General features: G+C 41.7%; 4 protein-coding genes across 5 annotated transcripts; 1 reads left to right on the plus strand and 3 right to left on the minus strand.

Annotated features, from left to right (window-relative positions):
- Positions 1-410: 410 nt before the first annotated feature.
- Positions 411-5,563, minus strand: tmem168b (transmembrane protein 168b). The gene is made up of 5 exons (XM_044036369.1): positions 4,764-5,563; positions 3,578-4,271; positions 2,861-3,003; positions 2,436-2,710; positions 411-1,775 (listed from the first exon to the last, which is right to left on the minus strand). Exons 1-5 carry the CDS (start codon positions 5,204-5,206, stop codon positions 1,228-1,230), a joined length of 2,103 nt encoding a protein of 700 aa, XP_043892304.1. The 5' UTR covers positions 5,207-5,563; the 3' UTR covers positions 411-1,227.
- Positions 5,564-5,922: 359 nt separating this feature from the next.
- bmt2 (base methyltransferase of 25S rRNA 2 homolog) lies at positions 5,923-12,468 on the minus strand. Of its 2 annotated transcripts, none has more exons than XM_044036380.1 (5): positions 12,234-12,468; positions 9,933-10,074; positions 9,694-9,822; positions 8,711-8,825; positions 5,923-8,437 (listed from the first exon to the last, which is right to left on the minus strand). In XM_044036380.1, exons 1-5 carry the CDS (start codon positions 12,391-12,393, stop codon positions 7,805-7,807), a joined length of 1,179 nt encoding a protein of 392 aa, XP_043892315.1. In that variant the 5' UTR covers positions 12,394-12,468; the 3' UTR covers positions 5,923-7,804. The 2 variants fall into 2 exon arrangements, with proteins under 2 accessions (XP_043892315.1, XP_043892316.1); XM_044036381.1 differs by lacking the exon at positions 12,234-12,468 and adding an exon at positions 10,177-10,526.
- A 2,792-nt stretch (positions 12,469-15,260) lies between these two features.
- ppp1r3ab (protein phosphatase 1, regulatory subunit 3Ab) lies at positions 15,261-21,502 on the minus strand. Its single transcript, XM_044036355.1, has 4 exons — positions 19,491-21,502; positions 19,003-19,070; positions 18,791-18,888; positions 15,261-18,306 (listed from the first exon to the last, which is right to left on the minus strand). The coding sequence occupies exons 1-4, from the start codon at positions 20,336-20,338 to the stop codon at positions 15,460-15,462; spliced, it is 3,861 nt and encodes a 1,286-aa protein (XP_043892290.1). The 5' UTR covers positions 20,339-21,502; the 3' UTR covers positions 15,261-15,459.
- LOC122775859 (fork head domain-containing protein FD2-like) lies at positions 21,305-22,492 on the plus strand. Its single transcript, XM_044036063.1, has one exon. The coding sequence runs from the start codon at positions 21,305-21,307 to the stop codon at positions 21,902-21,904; it is 600 nt and encodes a 199-aa protein (XP_043891998.1). The 3' UTR covers positions 21,905-22,492.
- The last annotated feature ends 295 nt before the right edge of the window (positions 22,493-22,787 follow it).

A 22,787-nucleotide genomic window follows, 5' to 3' on the forward strand; every position in this document is an offset into this window, starting at 1 on the left:
ATTTAGTGGCAGATATTGAAATGTATAATCACTTCAATCAATAATTTGTTCTTCATAGACAACATTAAGGCAAGTGTGGTTTTATGGTGGCAACTTGTTGGCTGAGTGGAAAAACCAGCTAGAGAGGGTGAGCTTTGTGTTTTCAAGACTAATTTCCTAATCTGGTAAGCAAAGGTCACTGTGGTTCCTTGTGCTCGAGGAAAGGGGAGAGATTAGCAGAAGAATCCTCCATTTGATACAATCTACACTCCATTAGATGTCACTAGTTCTAGCACCTTTAAATTTAAATTTAATCTGCATAGTGTGACAGTTTATATATTGTATCAAGTGTTTCTTTTTATTTTCTGACGCATTCTACCTCTTCTTTCTCCAAAACACAAAAGACAAGAAAAGTTGCTCATCAGTCTTGCTTCTGACCAAGATTCATTGCTTTATTGTGAAACTATTTGAAAGATGCTTTGACCATGCTCACTGAAAGAATGACAAAAGACACAGTTAGATTTTTTTTTATACTCTGTCCAACTTTACAAAAGGAACAGTCTGAAAATACAAGGAATTATGAAGGGAAATAACAAGGTTCTTGAATAGTTCATCCAGGAAACTTTCAAAAATGATTCAAATAAAAAGCATTTTCCCAGCACACACAACTTAACTATCTCATCATTCAATCATTTATCTCCTGTCTAACTTGTTTCACTTAGCTTGTGGTTTCCCAGAAGAATTACAAAATGTCAAGGGAGTGCATAGACATTACACTCAAAAACTTTGAGCAAAGTACAAAGGAGCTTCCGAACAAATATGTCACTTTTCAAAAACATAATACAATTTTTCTGCTAAGAATATAATTTATGCCTGAGATCTTCCTCTGAAATGTACCATAGCCTCTTTGGTTTTTAAGAGATAAGGTCATTCTCGTGAGCTTTGATGTTCTTTGGTGGATGTCGTGGTAAAAAAAAGGCACCATGCAAATGTTTAACATTAAATTCAGTTCAGTGCAAAAATGTGCAAAGTTGTAAATGCGTTCAGTCTCACATCGACATGTTTGATGGGGCTTTCTGAATGGAAATTTAAAAACGTTAAAAAGACAACCTTTGAAAAATCATCAATCAGTAACTAATTCGTTTTGCAGTAACTATTAAAAGGACACTGGTTATTGGCATGTTTATAACAGAGTTGCTGCCTCTTATGATTTTAGAGTGTATTTAGTGTTTTCTGCTGTTCACAGTTCTAAGATCTGACCAGTTTGAAGCCTTGGCCAGTGTCCAGTATTGCCGGTGGAAACCAGTTGAGTTTGACTCTCTTGATGCAACGAAGGCAGATGCTGCAGACCCACAGCAAGTTCATGCTGCCGCACCACAGCGCACACTGAACCACCGGGTAGGTCATCCGAGGATAGTACATGCTCCAGTGGTTGGTGACATCACTCTGGCTCGGCAGGTGCAGTGTGTAGTCGCTCCAGTGTTTGGAGATGCCGTACACGGCGGAAACCGCCCTGCCCCTCTCTGACCACAGCACGCCGCTGTCCGTGTTGCAGTTGTACTCCACCCACTGAGCGGTGAAGTCTCCGAGCTGCGGCGGATCCTGCAGCTCGACGTCCGTCACTCTGGCGAGTGTGGCTCCCTGCACGGCCACGTATGGACCCTCCACGTTCCTGATCTCCTTCACCCAGGCTGAGGAGTTGTCACAGTCGAGTACCAGAATGAGGCGCGAACAGAAGCTGGCGTTCTTCTCCCTCCACCACTCCAGGATGTGGTCCAGGCGGAGAGTGTCTCCTCCTGATGAGCATGGAGACAAACACATTACACCTCACTATATGATTATGTGTTTTAATATAATCAAGATTTTGTTTCCCAGCCACATAACAACCGAACAAAACAAACACAGTTTGTCTGTATCTGCAGGAGATTTCAGCCAAATCTAGATTCAAATCTGCTCATTAGTATATATGTGACTATTTCATTGGCCTAGTTTTAAACAGGAAACATCTGTTTTCAACTTCCTGTTAAAGAACTGTTCCTCATTTTATTATTATTATTTTTTAAAACATAGTTAAATGAAGTTTGGGTCAAGGTTTAAAATCTGAAAATAATGAAGAAAAATATGTTCTTGTCCAAAAAATGTCATTTATACATATTTAAATGTAATAACCTTCAGCTACCAATACATTCAGTGAGAGAGCAAGTTTAGACCGAGTACAGCAGCTGCAAACTTCACCCAAAACATCCTTAGACTTGATTTAGTTCCAATGTCCCCTTGTCTTAGTGCAGATCCTTATTATACAACAGGACATTTTGGGAATAAAAAGTGAGCAAAAAATTACATTTAGAGTTAGTTACAAACAGAAACCAAAAATAATTCACTACATAATGCAACTAAATAATGTGAAAAACTAACATTTCAATGTATCAACACCTCCAAACTGATTCCACTCTCACCTGCCAGCGCCCACTCTCCAGTTCTGTGGGTGTGACCACTGTAGAAGATCACGTAGGTGTCGTGACGAGGCCCGTCTGCAGTGCGGAGCTCCAGGAAGGACTTGATCTTGGACTGCAGAGCCTCCAGAGCCACACCACTGGTGGAATAGTCGCAGCCGAAAGTTTCGATCAGGTGGTGGGCGAAGAAGCGCTGCACGCTGTTCAACATGCCTGTGGAGCGTTGGTTCAGCACTTGCACCTGGTCTGGAGGCAGCAGCATGGGCTGACCATCAGGACTACAAGACAAACGCAGGGGTTACAGTGAACAAGTCATGTTTGAAAAGCACAAAATATTGTTTGGAAGCTGGGGAGTGTTTTAATGCCAGTGAATCAAAGCACTGCTTTAATAGTTTCCTGCTGTGTCAGAGTAACACATTGCTTAGTACCTGCAGTAGTTGGTGGGGATGACCAGTGCGTAGCCCACACAGGTTCCTCCCAGGCTGTTACCCAGCTCATGGAAAAGTCCATGGAACAGAGACTCCAGGGGCAGGACGAGCAGAAACATGCTGACAAAGATGCTGCTGGAGGCCTGCAGAGCACACGAGTGAGTCAAACACACATACAATGAAAATCATTGTACATGCCAACATACTATATTTTCAGAATTTTTTTTTCTGCAAAAATGGCAGCTATTAATTAAATGTTGGCACTGAATTTATCCGACCATGATACAAATGGTTGGTTATTAGAGGGACAATCTTGTAAATAGTGCCCAATTGATTGTGAATGGGCAGTGCCTGTGACCACTTATTATTGTATATGTTATGTCCAATATGAGCTTTGCATGAGAGGATGGAGCTGTGGTGCCATAAAAACAAACATTACCCCACACTTCACAAATTAAGTTGGACTTCTGCAACTTGGAAATTACATTTTGATGCTTGTTGTGTCTGCAGCAAGAATCCTCTCTTGAAAATGCCACCATAATGTTCTATAGTAGTAGTAGTACAGTATATTGTGATTGCTATTTGCAATATAACATTTTCAAGCCAATGTTTAGTTATGTACTTATTCTTCCATTGATTGAAAATTCTCTGAAGGGGTATGGAGCTCTTACTATATGATGTCTCCATGCAAAGTGTCTGTTGTCCTGCTGCCCTTACCTGCCAGCAAAGTACAGCAACAGCAACAGTTGTCACCAGTGTGAAGAGCAGCAGGCGTTCAGAGATGAGGCAAAAGTGTCTCATGCCCTTTGAGGCCATGATCTTGTCCAGTCGGCTGACCCCCAACCCCTGGGACAAGCAGAGTCGCTGGCAGTCACTGAGCTTAGTGTGAAAGCCCCATACGGTGATGATGAACACCAAGTGGCAGATGGACCAGAAGAGTATACACACTAAAAAGCCTGGGATCATCAGGTACCACTGGTCCAGGTCTGTCAGCTTCCGAGAGGCCAGGATGATAAAGGTCGCTTCCACCACCAGCAGAGGGAGGAGAGACAGGCGGCGCAACAGGCCCCGCCACACAAGGAAAGGCTGCCAGCGCTCGGTAACAGAGAGGCCGCTGAAGTAGACGTCCAGCAGAGGGTCACAGATGAGCTGACTGAAGAAGCAGGCGAGTGCAAATGGGTTGATGGTGATTTTCAGAGAGTTGAAGAACAGAACTGCTGTGATGATGGCAAAGCACACCAGGTTGGGAAGAGCTAGGACCGCCTTCATCCGGAGGGCAACCATGACGGCAGCCAGTGCCACCAGCAGCACCATCACGCTCAGGGACTTCTGGAGGAGCAGTGCTGTGCTGGCGATGGCAAAGCCTGCCAACTCCAGTCGCTCTGCCGAGGTGAGGAAGGCAGGACGGTACCTGACATTAAGTATGAGACGACATGAAAATTTCCTGTCATGAATATGCTGACCAGTATAACTGTGACTCAATACTATTGAGATCAGTGTGAAAGTATGCTTTGAACGTTTTTTTTAAGATTCTTAAGCAAAGGCAGGCAAAGCATTCTGTTTGTACTCAACTTTTTGCTGTTTAGTGAAGCATGCAATATAGAGGATTTATATATTGAATCTGATTTCAGATCCAGTGATTTTGACCTGACTGATACCAATTCACATCCCTAATACTAAATCAATCAGTATAAGTTTTATGTAATTGCCTCGCATTTTTGTTACTATTAATATTAGTATTGCCATATTATTTGAGAATTACTTTTTGAACATCATATGTTAAAGTGATAGAATAGGAACTTAACAATCAAGATATGTCATCTTTGAACACGTTCAACTGTGAAGCAGATGAGCTCCGGCACAAGAAAACCTAACAAAGAGACTGGTGAGTGTCCATCCCTACCTGGCACATCCCAGCAACCTCTCCAGCAGCGCCCACAGCGTCCTCAGGGCCACACTCGCCAGCAGCATGTAGTTGGCCGCCTGCTCCTTCACGTCGCCCTGAAGCGCAGGACTGTTGAGCAGGCAAAGTAGACCCAGCAGAAAGCCGAACCACAGGTGCAGGAGACAGAGGCTGACCCGCTCCATGCTGAAGTAATAGTACAGTACACTCGCTATTCCCAGGACGAAAAGAGCCAGCACGAAAATGACGAGGAGGGTGGACTCGGCTGTCTTCTCCCAGCGGACGTAGAGCCCCAGACACAGGGCGAGCAGCAGGTTGAGACCGGACAGGTAACCCAGCCACCGCACCGACGACCACATGCTCACCTCTCCGTTGACCTCGTCCAGCCGGGTCATCGCAGCGTGAATGCAATGGCTGACAAAGTAGCGCAAAAAACGACACATCGTGGCATAAACACCGACTGCCCGAAGACAAAACCAGGCACTTTAGTGAGTTACGGCGAATCTGTTGTCCGGCGTGACATCTGAAATCCCGCAACACACCCGCACCAAAGTTAAGCTGCTAAGTGATTAGCTTAGCTTCCGTTAGCTATCAGCGGCGCATCTTCGCACCGGTCGCAGTTATTTAAATATACATTTACATCTTATATGGTTGTTGTTTCACTTTTCCTTCTCTACAAGTGGCAAAAATACAATTCGAGGCGCCCCGTGAGGAGCTGTCAGGAAGTGGAGAAGCACCAACTCAAAAAGTTTGTCACGTCAAAAGTTTTAAGTCAGACAACAGACGCCATGACTCTAGTTCCGACTACGGCGAGTGAAGAGGGTCAATAGGACTCCGCTAGCGTATGATACATTACGTCTGACGTACAACAACGAAAACCGGACAGAAAATGCCCATAAAGACACCAACTGATTCAAAAGCTAATTTGAGTGAGTTGGATTTTTATTTAGTTTTATTCATTTTGACCTATGGAGCCAACTCATTGTATTTTCATCTGTGGACAAACATGACAGCATAATGTACTAATCTTGGTAATACTAGTGTTATTAATGTGTTCTGTTTGATATTTTCAGTGTTTCAAAAGACTTGACAATCAAAAAGCAGTGGACGGTTGCATTAAAAAGTAAAAGCACAACACACACAGACAACTCAGAGACGCTTTACATTTACATTCATTTATAAAAGAGAAACACAACCATACTACAAGAACACATTGTTCTGCGCTGTTGAAAACCTTGATAATGAAGATGAACCATCACATGCAAATTTGCCATAAGGAAACACTGGAAGACAGATGTACCAATCAGTCACAAACTCCCTTCTGAAGAATCTGAATATGTACTCGTATGTTACTGTTGAATGTTTGTGTTGTTTTTTCCTGTTAAAACAGAGATACATGTGTATTACTGGAAAATGATATAGGAATGATGGAAACAACACACTACATCACATCGACACTGGAGATGATTCTTGTTAACCAGGAGTATGACAAACCAACTTAATAGTTCGGATTTACTGTTTGGCCAAAGATGCTGGATACTGGTTATTAAAAGTATGAATTTCTTTTTTTCTTCAGGGTTATTAAAGTCTGCTTGCAAAGTAAATGTGAACAAAGAAGGCACGTTAGACTTACTGGTCTATGTAATGGGCTCATCATGTTGGTTCTAAAACTGTCCTCATAGGAAAATAATTACATTTTGTGACACTCTTTGGGATCAATCATAAAGTGCCACAGGCAAAAAACAACAACACATCAAGTAAATTCACTCCTCCATTCATACTAACAAACCCAACCACACCCACACACGTGGCCTGTTCAGGAACAGGCAGGAACATACACGAACGTTTCACCAGGTAGTGTCTTAAGATAAAACCTCCTCTCACAGTTATCTTTAAATCTGCTTGTTTGCTATTGCTAAAATCTACAGTATCTTACCTGTTTCAGAGTTTCTGTCTGACACAATAAATTAGTGCAAATATCTTCAGTCAAGGTGAAGTTTCCGACACAGATCTGTATAGTTTGAGGCAGAGTGCTTACAATATTTCAACATCAAAGTTACAAAACTGTGTCAAAGGATACTCGTGCTGGAAAATCAGTTTGATATGGGTCACTTACTTGCAGTGTTGTACTGTTTATCTGTGTGAGATTACAAAATGTACTGGAAATCTGACAGGAGATAATTCATCAGTAATATTTGTGAGGACAATGAGAGGAGGGGAAAAAAAGTGTAACACCTAGTTTGAAACATTCGTACCTTGTTATAGAATGAGTAAACACAGTTACAGTTTCACATTAGTAAACCTATTAATACTCCTACTGTATGGTTCTGAAAATGTTTAAAATGCTACAAATACCACTTTCTTGTAAAAGATCCACAAATCAGAGGATACCACTTTAAAATGGCATTGCCACATTTTACACTGGACAACACCAATGCTTCGACTGTTGATAATATAGATTTCTCAAGGTATTTACTCCTTTTTAATCTTGGAAAACTAAATGCACATCAAGAATTTTCAATCTAGCTGCATGACTGTGACAGAAGCAAGCACACCAAAATCGGCCAGTCTATCTCAGTCTTTCCAGTGCAATCGAACTCCTACTAGACTGCTCAGGTTGCTGTATTTGGCATTTATACTTTACAGCCTGCCACACTAGCTTATTCAAATAGAGACCAAGTTAAGTTGTACACAAGCTGACTTTTGTTACTAAGAGCTGATTTGGAAGATGGGGTGGAAATAAAGGAGCAGGGACTTATGATATCTTAGGGGAAGTCACTTTCCAACTCTTATAAAAGCTAACTATTTATCAAAATATATCCATCTTTGTGTGCACATGTGTGTGTATGTACTTTGAAATGTGTGTATATGAGAAAGTAATCTGTAAACTTCTCTCTTTCACACTGTGCAAACTGCATCAAAGGAGAGGGAGGATAAAGAGAAGGAGAATGCAGCAGGTTAAATTTGGCAGCGCAGCAGTTGAAGGGGAGTTGACAGTAATGGGGGTGGGGAAGTGTGGGGGTGTTAGCTGGTGATTTAGCCTAGCTCTGAAGCAGAATGGGGTCCTCTAGCTCATGAAAGCCAGGTACCGAACTGCTCTGGCTCTCCCCGGAATCTGAATCATAGGGTGTGTCAGGTAGCTCCGTGAAGCCCCAAGCCAGCTGGTCATCCTCATACTCGGAGCGCACCTGCATGGGTACATCAGCGCAGTCTTCCTCCTCGTTGGAGTGGAAGTCCTGAGGGATGTAGAGCATTTCAGGGTAGTTGCGTGACACCAGATCACTGGTGGTGGCCAGAGAAACCTTGCGGAATGCAATGAGATGCATGTGGGAATATTTGACGTATTTGTAGCGCTTGAAGCCAAGCGACTCCACGGCTACACGCCAGCTCCGCATCATGAGGGCGTGGCGGTTTTGATGTGATGAGTCAGGCGTGATGATAAGCAGTAGGCCGTGCAACTCAAGTAGCTCGTGAGCTTTCTTGCAGCAGATCCAGCGCTGGTATGGCGAGGGGAAGTAGGAGAGAAGCAGTGAGAAGACCACCACATGGAAAAGCTGTGCTGGCAGAGCATCGATGGGGTTGTGGAGCTGGCGGAGGAAAGCTTCAACTGCATCTCCTGCCAGCTGGAGAGGCTGCTGGAGCTGAAGGTTGAGGAAGTCACACTTGTACACACTCTGTAGGAGAGCAAATGCAAGAAACCTGCGTTGACAAAGGTTTACATCTTTTCTTTCCTGCTACCAGTGTCACTACACTTATTTTTGTTTCACTACTTGCAGTTGCAGAATGTGCATCGCTTCTGCTTTCTGCTAAATTTGTTCACACATACTGCCAAACCACAACACTGATAATCCTGCATGAGTCATTTTTGCTTCAGCTTTAGCTTTGGAGGACCAGCACTTAGACAAGTATATTAAATATGCTGTGACTGAATAAACAAACAGTCATACCTCAACTGCAGGCACAATGTCAATACCAACTGTGAGGAATTCATCAAACTTCAAGAAAGGGTTGAAGCAGCTTCCCACATCAAGAAGACGCATTTTCCCCAGATGAGAAATTGAACTGTAAAACAAATGTTAGCAAGTGTTAACTGCAGCAAAACTTCCCTGCACACGATGTGCTTTTACGCTTAGTTTATTTAGAGTTTTACATCCAGTGGGATCTCTTATTTGAAAGACAAAAATAATGAATTGGTAGTTGAATAAGTGACTTTCTGTTTACTTCAATGTTACATGTGGTTCATTTAATGAAACAAACATAGAGGATTTTGAGATTTGAGCACAAGATAAGCACATCATACAAAACATTTAAAATGGAAACAATGAATGCGTGTGTCACAGCAGTCAAAAGTTGTGTTTGTGTTCTGCAGCAAATCAAGATATTGACTGATAGAAACCACAACACTTAAATGGAGATTGGCACAGATCTGCAAGGTTTTAAACATTTTAAAAAGGCATTTAAAAAATTAAACAAAACCCAAAACCTAAAATTATTTTCTCCCTGTTCTGCTAAACAGTTTCAAGAATGTTTTCTTTTTCATTTACTTAACTACATTTTGTGAATCTTGCTATTCAAATTTACATTCTACTTCTTGGCAGCATAACTGTACACAAGTACTGATAAATATTCTGGGCACAGACAAGGATGCAATGCACTGGTAAAATGATGTATGGTATATAATTGCCCCATGGTGCTTTTCACTGCTGTGTATATAAGTATATAGATAAAAAAACAAAACAAGCACATTTTAAATTTGATGTTCAGTGTAATACGTTGGGGTTTCATTGATGTTTTTTTTTTTATTACTGCCTTCTACTACTAAAGCAACATATGTCAATGTATGTAAATTGCAAGAACTGTACAATGAAGACTCTACTGCATTTTAATTTCAATTGTATATATTCCTGAAGTAGATAAATGCTGAACTTACCTTGGGATGGTTCTGTAAGGTTGGGTATTTACAGATGCTGCAGTCACCGCCATGGCAATCTTAGCACTTTTCTCATCCTTTTCTAACATTCTTTTCTTCCCGCCATCCAAAAAATACTCTTGACAAATGCTACAGAAGTGACATAAAATCATGAAATTTCACATCAAAATAGGTTTCGATGAATCACGAAACTGCAGCTGAAAGTCATTACAAAGCACTGAAGAAAGAAACAGTCTTACCTGCGACACCATTCAATCCGTCCTTCTCCTTCACAGTTTTTGGTCCAGTGGTTGTCAGCGAGATTCTTCATGGCCAGCGCGTACTCACTCAGTGTCTGCTCATCCTCACAGTGCTCTCGCCAAATCTTGTCAAAGTCACCCACTGAGGGAACAAAAAAGTTAAAATAGAAATGATGAATTCCAGTTCACAACATAAGAGGAACAAATACTTTCAACATTAAATCAAGCTACTGGTAACATCTACTTGTTTGTCTTAAATGTGGTCATCCAACTCTGTGACAAAACATAATTTATTCCTCTGGAAAAAGAGGAAAATCAGCTCCAGTTACTGCTGCATTTCCAATGTGTTCATTCGTTCCTGCCAGCACAGAAGTGGATCTGTTTCTCTAAAAATCTGCCTCAAACGGTAATTTCACAGTAATAACGATGTCCACGAAAATTCTTTCAGTACATCTTCACAGCTACCCAGACGTTTAAGCCTGTAGCACAGACAAACAAACTGATAATCCCATGACGACAAGGGTAAACTCTCGATCAGATTTGCAGAAATGAAAAGGACAACAAGGGGAGTGGTGGTGAACAGCAGCACTCTGAAAGCATGACCACAATGAGTCAATGCCAAGCCTACCAGATCATGCTTTACTTATTAACCAATCATGAGGTCTGTTAGCAGGGCAACTTCTCTGAACTGTTCCAGCCTCCAAAACAACCCACTATTCTCTCTCACGCTCAATAACTAATACTTACAAAACATGATTTGATCCAAAATATATTTAAAGCATTGTGGTCATGGTCATTTATTGCTTTTAAGGTGAAAAAGTACGTCAGAGCTACAAAACATAACAGCTGGATGTCACCTCTTTTGCCTTAGTTACTATACAACTGATACAAGAGAATGTGACCACATTTGCTTACAACTCTATAATGCTGATTTTAATATTTTCTATGGTTTGCCATAAGTCTCCAAGGAGTCAAATAAATAAATGTATGTTTTGAATTAAGAGGCAGTGAAATGTATAAAGAACATCAATGAGCAATGAACTTTAAAGTGTAATAAACATGTTGCTGCAAAGTGCCATGCTGTTGTTCTGCTTGAATCATATAAGAACCCTGAATGTCAAACAGAAAGATTTTGTGTTTGCTCCAACATAGTTTCCAGCAAATTTCTGCATGTCCTCGGAAAATGAGAGTGCAGCGTCAGCCGCAGCAAGAAGCCTGTGTGCGATGGCATTGTATCAAGTTTGAGCAATTAATGCAATGACACTAATTCAGGGTTTTCCCACCAGACATGTTCTTATCAAGATGGACTAAGAATAGTAAGAAAAATAAGAGAATCTTGCTTAAATTAAAAGGTTTTGCAACTGGAAATGTGGATTATAGTGTTGATAATTGTATATGCAAATGTTTCTGGGCTTTTTAGTTTAGATTGTTGAACGAATGATGAAGATTAAAGAGAAATTTGGGGCTAATTTTTTTTTTCTCTGTATGCAAACAGATTTTTATTTTACATTTGTGAGAGTGGATAGTTGTTTGTGTCCCTGTGATGGACTAGCAACCTGTCCAGGGTGTACCCCACCTTTTGCCTGATGTCAGCTGGGATTGGCACCAGCAACCCTCATGTGGAGGATAAAGTAGTAGCAGATGGATGGACCGATGGACACAAATGAAGGGATAAGTTGTATGGACTGCTGGTACTTGATCCGTAGATGCAAAATGGATTTCTTCTCTATGCGGTTTTGAAAAAGCTTTACTATTTTAAAACTGCTTCCTTCCTTCATATATCAGCCACTGACTGGGTTAGGGTTAGCTCCGATTTCTTAAGATAAGCTTGTTCAATTGTTCGTCAAAAGATGACAGACATCATGTTGTTGTTGTTTCTATGAAACAACAACCTCTAGATACTTGGTGGCAATGACCCTTTTTTTCTTTTTACATAATTTGTATTAAACTACATATGTGTCACTAGTCAGTACACTGGTTTGAAAGAGTGATAAGATGTTTACTGTTGAGATACAGGATTACAGTTAGCAGCAGCATCAGCAGCAGCAATTGTGGTGGATTTAAAGGCCTCGTTCGCTGAATGAATGTAGTGTCCTCCTCTCTACTGTCGACAGCAGCCACTCTCAACTCTCAACACAAGACCAAAGGTCAGCTGTGAGCACAAAGAACTGTTTAACGACACTACTGTAACGGAGACGGTTATAGTGTTCGTGAGTGCTAGCCACTCGGCAGCAGGGCCACAGACACAGGCTGGCAGGCAGGTAGGTAGGAAGGAAGGAAGGGCCCGCTGAAGCAGCTTACCCTCTCTATATTTCCTGCGCAGTTTTCTGTGGACGTTCTTCACGACCCCTGACAACTTCTCCTGCTCCCTCTTGAATGGTGCTTCCCCGGGGATAGGCACGTAAAATAGCTCAGGATAGTTTTCTGTCTCCCCGGTCTCGACATTGTCGCTGGGGTCCATAGCACCGAACCGCACCGGGACGCTGATGCTTCTACCAGTTGTTGCCCCCCTTTCCAAGCTCCAACCCGACCGGCGAACCGGCGCACTGGCCAACAAAGCGATAGCTGATTGGTGGAGTCTAACAGGCACGTGACGCAAGTGACAGCCTGTCGTCCAATCACAGCCCAGAACACGTACTCAAGTCGAAGTGTGCTTTGTGTTGCGTTTAAAGGAATCCTGTAAATCCCACTACTTATCAATAACGTGAACACTCACCGGTCACTTTAGGATTTTTCGCCCCCTGTTATATGTAAATATTTAACGCAATTCAATGCATCAAAATTATGAAGAAAGGGCATTCAAGTAACCCTTAATGTGCTATGGTTGCTGGTGCCACATGATCTGGGTATTTCAGAAACTGCTGCTCATTACAACCACAGTATGCAGAAGGTCATCTCTGAACTTACAGCTCATTGAACTTTTGAAAATATATATGTTTCTATTTATATATATATATATGTATATGTTATATATGTTAGATGTACCTCATACCTCGTACCTAAAAGGGCTACTTGAGTAAAAGTACAAGTATTTTCACAGAAAGACGGTGAAGTCACCTTTTTATAATATTACTTAAGTTAAAAGTCTTAAAGTATTTGACAATTACTGTAATTTTCTGATATAAAAGACTAGAAAAGCTCTATATAAATACAGACCATTACCAACTCTTCTGATTTTATTTGGTAGTAACAAGTAACAAAGATAGTTACAGGAAATGTAGTGGAGTAAAAGTAAAAGTCTCTAGAAATATAAATAAAGTAATGTACAGATATATGAATTTTGTTCTTATGTACAGTAACAAAGTATTTTGTACTTTGTTACATTATAACTGTCCAATACAATGCAAAAGTGGCCAGCATGTGTATTTGCATACACACCCATGCAAAAGCCAGCCTATCATTGTTTATTTGTCTCCTTGTAATATACATTAATCCAAAAAGGTGCCCATACAGCTTCCCAAAAATACAGTGATTTGTCTTAGATGCTGCAATGTCAAAAATACCTTTGGCTAACAAATGGGATAAGCAGATTAGGCCCAGAAATGGAATGTATGTATTGCACAACAGATTTGAGTGAGTGCAACTTTACACGAAACAGGATGTTATGTTCTGTACAGGAGGCTACTGAACATCAGAATGTCATCAGAATGATGCCGTCAATTTAAGGGTCAACATCCTACAGGGTTAGATGATATGTAGCCAAATAATACCTATAAACTCCAAAAATATTAATTGTTATATAACTATAACAAATGACAGGGTGATTTCTTGCTTAATGAAAGTATTAAAATCATAGAAATGAGGCAGGTAGAAGTTAGAGTTATTGTGTCTCATCTGATACTCCTATTTAAAGCATCGCAGTTTATAAATGCAGAGAGAGTAGAGAGGTAAAATGCAGGACTTCATATAAAACAAGAATCAAATCTGTTACTGATGGCTATTGGAGGATTACTTCCCCTTTAAACATACTCTGTGTGTCTAAAATGTTACTGTGTTTTTTTTAGTTGTGTTCTGGCAAAAGAGAGAGAGGTAATCCTCATAGGCGGCTGTCCTGGAATCTGCCAGCGAGTACATCACTGCAGCTGTGTTCTGCTGAAAGCCAGAGTTCAAACCGGGAGCAGGGCACTATGTGCTATAGATACAAGTGATCAGGTTAAACTCTACTCACTTATTCTGAGACAGACATTGCACGCTCAGAGGAGAATTCCACTTCACTAGATTTACTGTTGTGAATTAACACGCAAGTCAGCATGTGAGACTTGGCTTGGCTCATGTTTCATCCTCTGTTTGGAACAAGTCCATCTTGGAAAGAAGCCTGACATTCTTTCCCAGAGAAAGACAGGGAAAGAAGGATGGAACAAGATGTGAAATAACTCAGAGAAAACAATGTCTCTCTACTCTGTCCCAAGAGATGTTTGTTTTTTAATGCTGACTTTCAGGCTGCACCTCAACAGCCCCGCACATCTATTGTAAATGGTATGCAAACACAGGTTATTCGCGTTCCTCAGCTTGATGGCAAACATATTTTAAAAATGATAAGTGGTGATAAGTGATTTGATCAGAATGTAGACTGAGATAAAAAAAAAAAACATTTCCACACACCAGAAACACAAATAAGAGTCGGAATAGTCTGATCAGAATCTGGTTTCTGTGTTTTTATAGGGATCCTGAGCTGTGACCACAGAACTCTCATAAAAAGTTACTACTGAGATATTTTCTTCACGATGCTAAAAATGACATTGACATTCAGCCACCACAATCTAGTTTTTTTCCATTTCTCCTGAGATTTAAAATTGCAAAATGTAATCAATTCATCCATGAGTCCAGGTCAAAATTCATCAGAATCCATCAGGTCATTCCTGAAACACTGTGTTAACAAGAATGAGACAGACTACCAGGAAATATGTACTGCCTCTGGCAACAGTCACTGTCATGGAGTCATTATTAAAGTCACTCAACACATTTGTTTGTCTACAGTTCAATTTATTCATTCCAGTCTTAGGAAAATTAAGTGTAACCTCACACACGAAACACTCTGGTGAGTCCATGCCAAGCTTTATCTACATCAGAGAGTTAACCTCCTCTCATAGGGAATACAGACCAATCATTCTACTATAATATACTTTAAATCAGTGCTTCTCAAACTTTTTGTACCAAGTATCACCTGAGAAAATATTGACCTCTAGAAGTAACACCATAATCACCAACGTTAAAATACAGTGGTGTAAATAGGCTGAGCAAAGTCAGTTTTGTTATTTATTTCATTTTCTGGTTAAAATTCCTCAGCTCCACACTGATCACATACTCTGGTATATACAGTAGATCAGTATTTCTGTAGTACCACCAGAGGAAGCTTGCGTACCACAGTTTGAGAACCATTGCTTTAAATCAATGCCCATTATTGTATGCTATTGTTCTCTTTAGACCATTACTAACTATTTTTAAGTGAAGAAAACCATAGAAGTCTGTGTTAAATAGTTTCACAACTAAAACTGATATATTTCATTTACGATTTCAAAAACTTAATTCATTCCATTCTGCTGTTGTTCTTCGACGGCTGTTGCTCTCGTTGACAGTAGAGCCAGACTATTGATATCAAGTAGAGCACAAAACAGGCAAGAAAATCATAGTGGTATGCCACGACTAGAAACGCCCCTAACAGTGTAGTGTATAACAAAGTTTTGGAAACATTGCTGCAGGAAAAAGTCTCTTTCCACCATGACACATCGCTACTGTTGCTTTCCTGTCCACTTGACACTGATGGCGCTGCAGCTGCAGCTGCAGGTGCAGGTTGGAACTCTGCTGGGTTCAGGTCTTCATGGTTGTCCTGAAAGCCGCCGAAGTGTGGTTCTTCATCCAGAGACTCGCAGATGGAAGGCATGGGCGTGGGCAGTGACTTCCTCCTGCTCATAGAGCCCCTTTTGCCCGCACTAAACCCTGTGTCGTTGTCTTTAGTGGCCTGAGCCCCAGTGTGAACAGCCCTCAGACAGTGCATGTACAACTCCACCTCGTCGTCTGAGTCGGACTCAGATGACGCACTGTTATGGTTTGTTTGGTCACTTTCAGGTTCATCGGTGACAGAGCACAAGTCTCCGTGTGATCGGTCATGTCTAACGTGCTCACTGCTTTGAAAATCCTCCTTGTTGTAAAGATCGATTTCAGGTGGAATGTGTGCATTTACCCTCTCCCTTTTTCTGCCAGTTACTCTCTTCTTCTGAACACTGTTCATCATAGGAGATAAAGCATCCTCACCATTGTTTTGTGTAATGTCTAAACTCGCTTCAAAACACCTCACCTCATCTCCCCTGTCATCTGTTGTTATGCCGACTGACTCCGCATTTACATCGTCTGAGTCTCCTGCTTCATCACCAATGATCTCCTCATCTCCTGTCTTTTCTTCTCTTGTTTTAATCTCTTCTTCTATCACTATCTTCTTTACCTCTTGGACACTGGTTTGATCATCCTCCCCAGTTTGTTGTTCCTCACCTGTAGCTGTTGTTACTGTCTGTGTGGCTTGAACATATTCTATTCCAGCCACAGCCTCCAACGTTTCTTCCTCTTCCACTCTACCCTTGTCCTCTAACATCACAGCATCTTCAGCCGTGCCATCATACACTCCTGCAGCTGTGAGAGCCTCACACACTTCTCCGAGTGTTTTCCCTCTTTCTTTTTCTAATGTTGTACCTATCACTGTGTCCTCTAACTGCCCTCCTTGATCTGCTTCAGTGTCTGATCTCATTGCCTCGACTTCCTCATGACTGAGTAAGATAGTCCTCTCCTCCTCATCAACCATCATTTCCCACTTTTTTACATCAGTAGTGTCTGCTAAAGTAATATCCTCCTGTTTTAAAAACACTGATCTTGGTTCATCCATTAAAGAGTCTTCATCTTTCAGCTTCACAAACATGTCATCATCACATGTTGCCTCATCACTAACCTCAGTTTCAGCAGAATTTTGAGATTCATCTTCATGGTTAGTCATCTCATTTTGTTCTTCCACATAACTAGTTTCGTTCTTAGTTTCCTGACATGACCCAGGTGTGGAGAAATCTGAACGATGTATTTGATCAGAATTCAAATCATACAAAGCTTCTAAAAGGTTATCCAACTTTGGAGATGAATTGGTTATTGATTCTGTATCATCTTTGCCAATATCAGCCTCTGAGTTTGACTCATTTACACACTGACAGTCATATTCTCCACCGCTCCTGGTTTCTTGGTGTGTCTCACTGCTAGCGAACGATGGTCCTATAGTGGGCCTGACTTGTTGAGATTCAGTTTGTAAAACCGTTTTATTTATATTAGTTTCAATTTTTCTTTCTGTTGTAGTTTGGTTCTGGAAGTCACAAGGTTTGGTATCTTCCTGTGATTTTCCCCGCAGATGTAACCTCCGAGGGGGTATTTGTGCACTCAGTGTATCAGTGCTTAAAAGGTTTCCACAGTGTTGATGTACTTCTGTATCTCCAGATACAACAATTGGGTCTTCAGCTGTATTTGTGCATCTGTGGTCTGACTGTATAATCTGAGCTGGAGGATCCAGGACATCTTCTGCCATCACGCTGTCACTTCTCTGTTCCTCCACATTGGAGGGACTTTGGTTTGATTCTTGAGCATTCATCACATTTCCCTGAACTGTGTCATGTCCAACACCAGTTGAACCAGTACAGCAACTCTCTTTTCTCCAATCGCCAGTACTCAGTGTGACCCTTACAGGACTTCCCCTGTCAGCTGTGCTTTGTCTTTCACTTCCCTCTCTGCCAAGCATCTGATGATACAGAGGAGCCACCACAGTTCCGAATGTGAAACGGTTGTTCTGACCAACGGGGTTCTCGCTGATCTCTGATGAAGTAACACCTGGATCAGGTGCAGTGTTGTTCACAGGTCCATGACATGTGTTTTGCATCTGACTTTCCTCCTCAGCTCTGGAGGCAGACATGGTTACATTTTGCCACTCGGCATGAGTAGGCTGGTCATTTAAACGCAGTGGGTTGTCTGGGATTTCTGTGACACTCACACCTCCTGTGGCCAAGTCATCCATTTCGTTGCTCTCACATTTCTCCGGTTCATTGGAAGCTATGTTGTGACTTGCCTGCAAAAAGTCACGTGGAACGTCAACAAGGGATTTGCGGACTCCCATGGAGTTGGAAGCAAACGAAGAAACTTCTGATTTACTGTTCTCCTCAGAAAACGGTGGCACATTTGAGTGCTCCTCCTGTGGCTTTTCTTCTTGTGCTGTCTGCTTTACTTCTGGAGGTGTTTCTTCTCTTTCAGTGTCACTCCCTTCTTTACTTCTTTGAGCAAAATGGTCCCTCACCCGGGCTAACCGTGCGGCCTTTCTGGCACTTCGTCGGCTGATGAATGGTCTATTTTCAGTCTGTCCATCAACAGAAGCAATAAATAAATGTCAGCCTGATCACATAATAGTTATGCGATTATGTTATGAAGTTTTACATTATAATAAAAGGGGGGTGGGGTGACGTTAAAGGTTCCAAGTCACGCGGGGGACATCCTGGGATTAGTGTACACCACAACAATTTTAATTAAAGTGAATAAAATTGTATCAAATTAGCATGCAATATAAAATATGAGATGAGGGAGAAGGTGCAAACAGCATCATGTCCTGTATGTGCACAGTACTCAGTGTTACACTGGTGCTATTGAAACTGCATGTGACCTTTACAAAAATGCACCTGGGCTCAGGTTGCCATTCTTTCCGTCTCTTTCAGTTCCCTTTTATAGCCAATAGTATATCAAATCTCTGGTTAAGTGCAGTGTTAAAATGCAGTGTTTAGCAGGATTTAGGTGTGTGATGATAAACTATGTAGGTTTTCAATCCCGGGACTTTTTTTTTTACTCACCTCTAATTTCTGTTCACCTTCTCCAGTTGTTTTTGACCGATCATCTGAGCTTTGCCTGTCTTTCATAGAGTTCACTTCCTCACCAAGTTTCAATTCATCTGGAGAAGACATAATGAATATAAATTTTGCTGCACTTTTGCAGGTGTATTTCTCTAAAGTTCACATTTATTCATTTATTTATGTATTTCACAAGCAGCAACATTCATTTTCACCTGCTGAGATACTTTCCTGTGATGATGCATCTGAGCCGGAAATGTTTTCCTCAGAGGAGTAGATCTGACTGTGAAGTATATAAAATTGTGATGAGTCAGACTTCATTTATAGCTCTGGCTCATACACTATGATCATACACTAGCTCTGTCTACACACTAATACATGTACACTTCAGATGCAAGCTATTGTGAAATGATTTGCTTAAATCTTAAAAATACTAAACAAGTCCTCATGCACCTAAACAAATCTAAAATGCATAGATCTACCGAATCTACCTACATTATCCTTTGCTCTATCATAATATATTAAAGATTTAATTAAATGACAAAAAATCATTGTAAAAGTGGCTTCAGTTTTGGTCAGACATCTACACTGGGTTCAAGAATATTCTTCCATCTGTGATGTCCATCACTAAACTGATCATCAACCATCATTATTGACCTTTTTAAAAAGTATTGTTAGTAAAACATGCCACACAGAACTTCACCTGACAGCCTTGAGGCAGCCTTTTTTGCTCTCATTGTCCTTCTGTGGTCTGTCTTTCATTTTCTGGTGACAGAACAGCACGTAATTCCTGTGGTTATTGTTAGCCCAGAATGTCCCCACAGGAGTTTCATACCGCAGACAAAAGTCAACTCTGACACCCTGCTTGCCAAATGGGGGCACTAATGTTAGCATAAATGAGAAACAGTCCATCAGACCATCACTAGAACCAGGGTTGTACTCTGCCAGCAGGTCAAAGTGGTTGGACCAGGCATCCAAAGTAGTTCGGACATAAACTGTCTTACTGAAGGAGATGTTGAGGACACGGATCACACCTTTCAGTATTGTGGTCCCTGGAAGTAACTCAATTGACTCCAATTCCACTTTCTGGTCTCGCACTTTGACGAGCAGCTCCTCGGTAGGTAAGGGAAGAGAGAAGGTGAGAGGAGACAGGTAGTATTCCTTGGCCTCATTACCGTCGCCCTCAGATGAATCATACCCTGGCAGTTTGGGAACAGCCCATGTGTCAAACTCCTTCACTTGTACCAAACTGAGGCCTTTGGCGTCTGCAAAGGACACTCTCCTTGAGCTGCAATAGGGAGGATCAGGTTCTGAGTCATCGTCGGTGATAGAGCTCTTTCTCCGTGGTTGAGGTGAAAATCTGGGCCTGATGCCGATAACCACTTCACCCTCATCCCCGTCAAAATCCGAGTAGCTGAGGCCCGGTACTTCCAGGAGGTTACAGGCCATGGAAAGTCTTGGTTGTCCCACACACTCCATGGGGCACTTGGTGAGGGAGTCAGCGGGAAATGAGCTGCAGTGATTCTGCTTCTGGCAACTGACATTCAACATGCTCTGATTTAACAGATGGCGTCGAGTTACAGATGACTTTGTTGCAAGGGCCAACACTATAAATAGGTGAGAGGGGACTAAAACTATGTATACTGATCCAAGCTAACCCTAACCCTACAATATAGATCAAATATGATCTCTTTTCCTTACTGCAAAACTATCCCAAAAGCTCATCTGTTTTGTTTACTACAGCAATTGCTCTCTGAGGAGTTCTAATGACATTTGCGCTATAGGAATGGGATTTCCCAAGGCAGCTGTTTTGTTTCTTTTTTGCCTAAAATTGACCACATGAGGTCTAAAACAAGACGAATGGCCCTGACATACTGCTTTCCTCCAAAATCATTTCCCTTGACCGACCATTAACACCCTGGTGCAATGACTGCGAAAGCCTGACATTGTGAAGAACCACAACATCCTCACATAAGTATGCTCTTTTATCGGCGTATTCCATATCAAGACTTAACTGTGGGTTCAAGAATTACACAGTTCACAGTTGTGCAACAATGTGTTTGTATTAACTTCCTGTGTTTATCTCACAGCTGTGACAGAGTGGCATGTCAAGCCCAAGCCATGACCAAAGTGGTCAATTCTTAATCTCGTTGACCAAATAAAATAGATATTTCAAAAATGAGTAATAGTGTTGTGTCTTAACTGAAGAATGGTGTGTGTGTGTGTCCCCCCCCCCACGCCCTGACTTGGATATGAATAGTATAAAAGCATGGAAAAACCTTCAGGTACGATAATAACTCAGTCCAGCGTTGTGTCAAAGGAACACGGGATCTGACACAGACTTGAAAATAAAGCATGAAGACAGAGCAAGTTAGAACAAGACAACATCTGATGGAGAATTCATATGGGCAGGAACAAAAAGAAGCATGTGACTCGAAGACATCGCAGTGCAGCAGAGAATTAACTGAACAAGAAATGCCTGCAGTCCTCACTAACCCAATCCATCTTCCAGCTAACATGAGGAGCTGCTCAGACAATCCCTCTCCTGAGGATGCACATCTCCCCTCAAAGCCCTTGCTCTCCTATATTGCCCTCATCGCCAAAGTCATATTGTCCTCCCCCTCCCGGAAACTCAGCCTGGCGTCCATCTACGCAGCAATGGAGGAGCAGTTTCCTCACCTGAAGAGCCGTGGTCCGGGCTGGAAGAACAGTGTCCGGCACAACCTGTCTGTAAATGACTGCTTTGTGAAGGTGAGTCACTGTGAGGACGGTCGAGGTCATCACTGGGGTGTCCACCGAGATTACCTTAGAGACTTTGAGCAAGGGAACTACAAGCAGTACAGGAAGGCCAGAGGAAGGAGGGAGAGGGAGCGATATAACAAAGTAATGGCACAGTATGTGGTGTGGATGAAGAGCAGCAGCTTCCTGAGAACGCTCTGTGAGAGTAGATCTTTGGGTTGGGTGGAGCCATCATGCCCTCTGCAGGAACCATGGAGGTATCAGATGATTCCTTTGGAGTGGACTCAGCCGTGCTATCTGCCTTTTAGTGTTCACATTGGCTGGTTACAAAACCCCAGCTGGATGACACGTCACTGTCCTCCTGACTCAAATGTGTAGTGTTGCAGCTGGGGCGATGCACGGCATTCCACCTCTAAATTCCAGGCTGCACCATGAAGACACAAATAACCCTGACGTGAAAAGAGACACATGACAGCAGCCTCGTGACATGACTGTGCACTGCAACACCTTTCAGAATTTTCCTGGATACGGCTGTGTCACATAAAACCACATTTGCACAATTTGCACATCCACCACTGGAGGAGAAATTATCATGTCAGTCATCAAGGAGACTCTTTCTTTTGAAAATGAAGGTCTAGTAGTAAAATGTTGCAGCAATAAAATAAAATATTCTTGCTGTTGTGACACCTCACTCTTCAAAGAGTTGACAAACCTGTGCTTTACAAAGTCAACCTTTGGTTCAACCACTGCTTTGTCCACATTGCAAACAAAGAGCGGACAACACGGGATGTTTACTTTCTCTTCTTCTTCTCACACACACTTCAGAACAGATACATACTAGTCCAGTAGGTGGCAGAAAGTTACCTTGGAAACAGAATCTACATTTGAATCAAGTCCTTGAATCTGATGTTTGTCCTCACCTGTCATTTGTGTGGATGCATAAATAAATACGCAGCTCCTAACCTTTGACACGTTCTAGTCTACGTTATTTCTGTGTATGTTATTTGCTGTTTGTTGTGTCACAGCATGAAATAAATACTACAATTAAAAAAAACAAACATGTAAAATATGAAATGACGGACTCAAGGTTTTTGTTTCTTCTCTCTCTCTCTCTCTCTCTCTCTTTCTTGATGTTACAACAGAGTGACCTTTGCTTCATGTGTCATCTGTAAAACATATTTTGTAATAAAAAAAAAGAAGCTGCAACATGTGATGTGACAAAGCTGAAGAAAGAAGAAGAAGAAAAACAATAATTCATTAT

The sequence above is a fragment of the Solea senegalensis genome, linkage group LG10 (assembly GCF_019176455.1).
Source record: "Solea senegalensis isolate Sse05_10M linkage group LG10, IFAPA_SoseM_1, whole genome shotgun sequence".
In the NCBI taxonomy this organism is placed as follows: Eukaryota; Metazoa; Chordata; class Actinopteri; order Pleuronectiformes; family Soleidae; genus Solea; species Solea senegalensis.

What these genes read in the sequence shown, in the direction of transcription:
- tmem168b (XM_044036369.1), bottom strand. Translation starts at nt 5,206, where the DNA reads ATGTGTCGTTTTTTGCGCTACTTTGTCAGCCATTGCATTCACGCTGCG. An exon ending in AGGTTGCTGGGATGTGCCAG is followed by an intron (nt 4,272 to 4,763) that starts GTAGGGATGGAC and finishes ACTTAATGTCAG; the next exon opens with GTACCGTCCTGCCTTCCTCA. An exon ending in ATCCCCACCAACTACTGCAG is followed by an intron (nt 2,711 to 2,860) that starts GTACTAAGCAAT and finishes TTTGTCTTGTAG; the next exon opens with TCCTGATGGTCAGCCCATGC.
- bmt2 (XM_044036380.1), bottom strand. Translation starts at nt 12,393, where the DNA reads ATGGACCCCAGCGACAATGTCGAGACCGGGGAGACAGAAAACTATCCT. An exon ending in GCGCAGGAAATATAGAGAGG is followed by an intron (nt 10,075 to 12,233) that starts GTAAGCTGCTTC and finishes TTGTTCCCTCAG; the next exon opens with TGGGTGACTTTGACAAGATT. An exon ending in CCTTACAGAACCATCCCAAG is followed by an intron (nt 8,826 to 9,693) that starts GTAAGTTCAGCA and finishes TTTGTTTTACAG; the next exon opens with TTCAATTTCTCATCTGGGGA.
- ppp1r3ab (XM_044036355.1), bottom strand. Translation starts at nt 20,338, where the DNA reads ATGTTGAATGTCAGTTGCCAGAAGCAGAATCACTGCAGCTCATTTCCC. An exon ending in GGCTGCCTCAAGGCTGTCAG is followed by an intron (nt 19,071 to 19,490) that starts GTGAAGTTCTGT and finishes TATACTTCACAG; the next exon opens with TCAGATCTACTCCTCTGAGG. An exon ending in AAGGTGAACAGAAATTAGAG is followed by an intron (nt 18,307 to 18,790) that starts GTGAGTAAAAAA and finishes GTTGATGGACAG; the next exon opens with ACTGAAAATAGACCATTCAT.
- LOC122775859 (XM_044036063.1), top strand. Translation starts at nt 21,305, where the DNA reads ATGAGGAGCTGCTCAGACAATCCCTCTCCTGAGGATGCACATCTCCCC.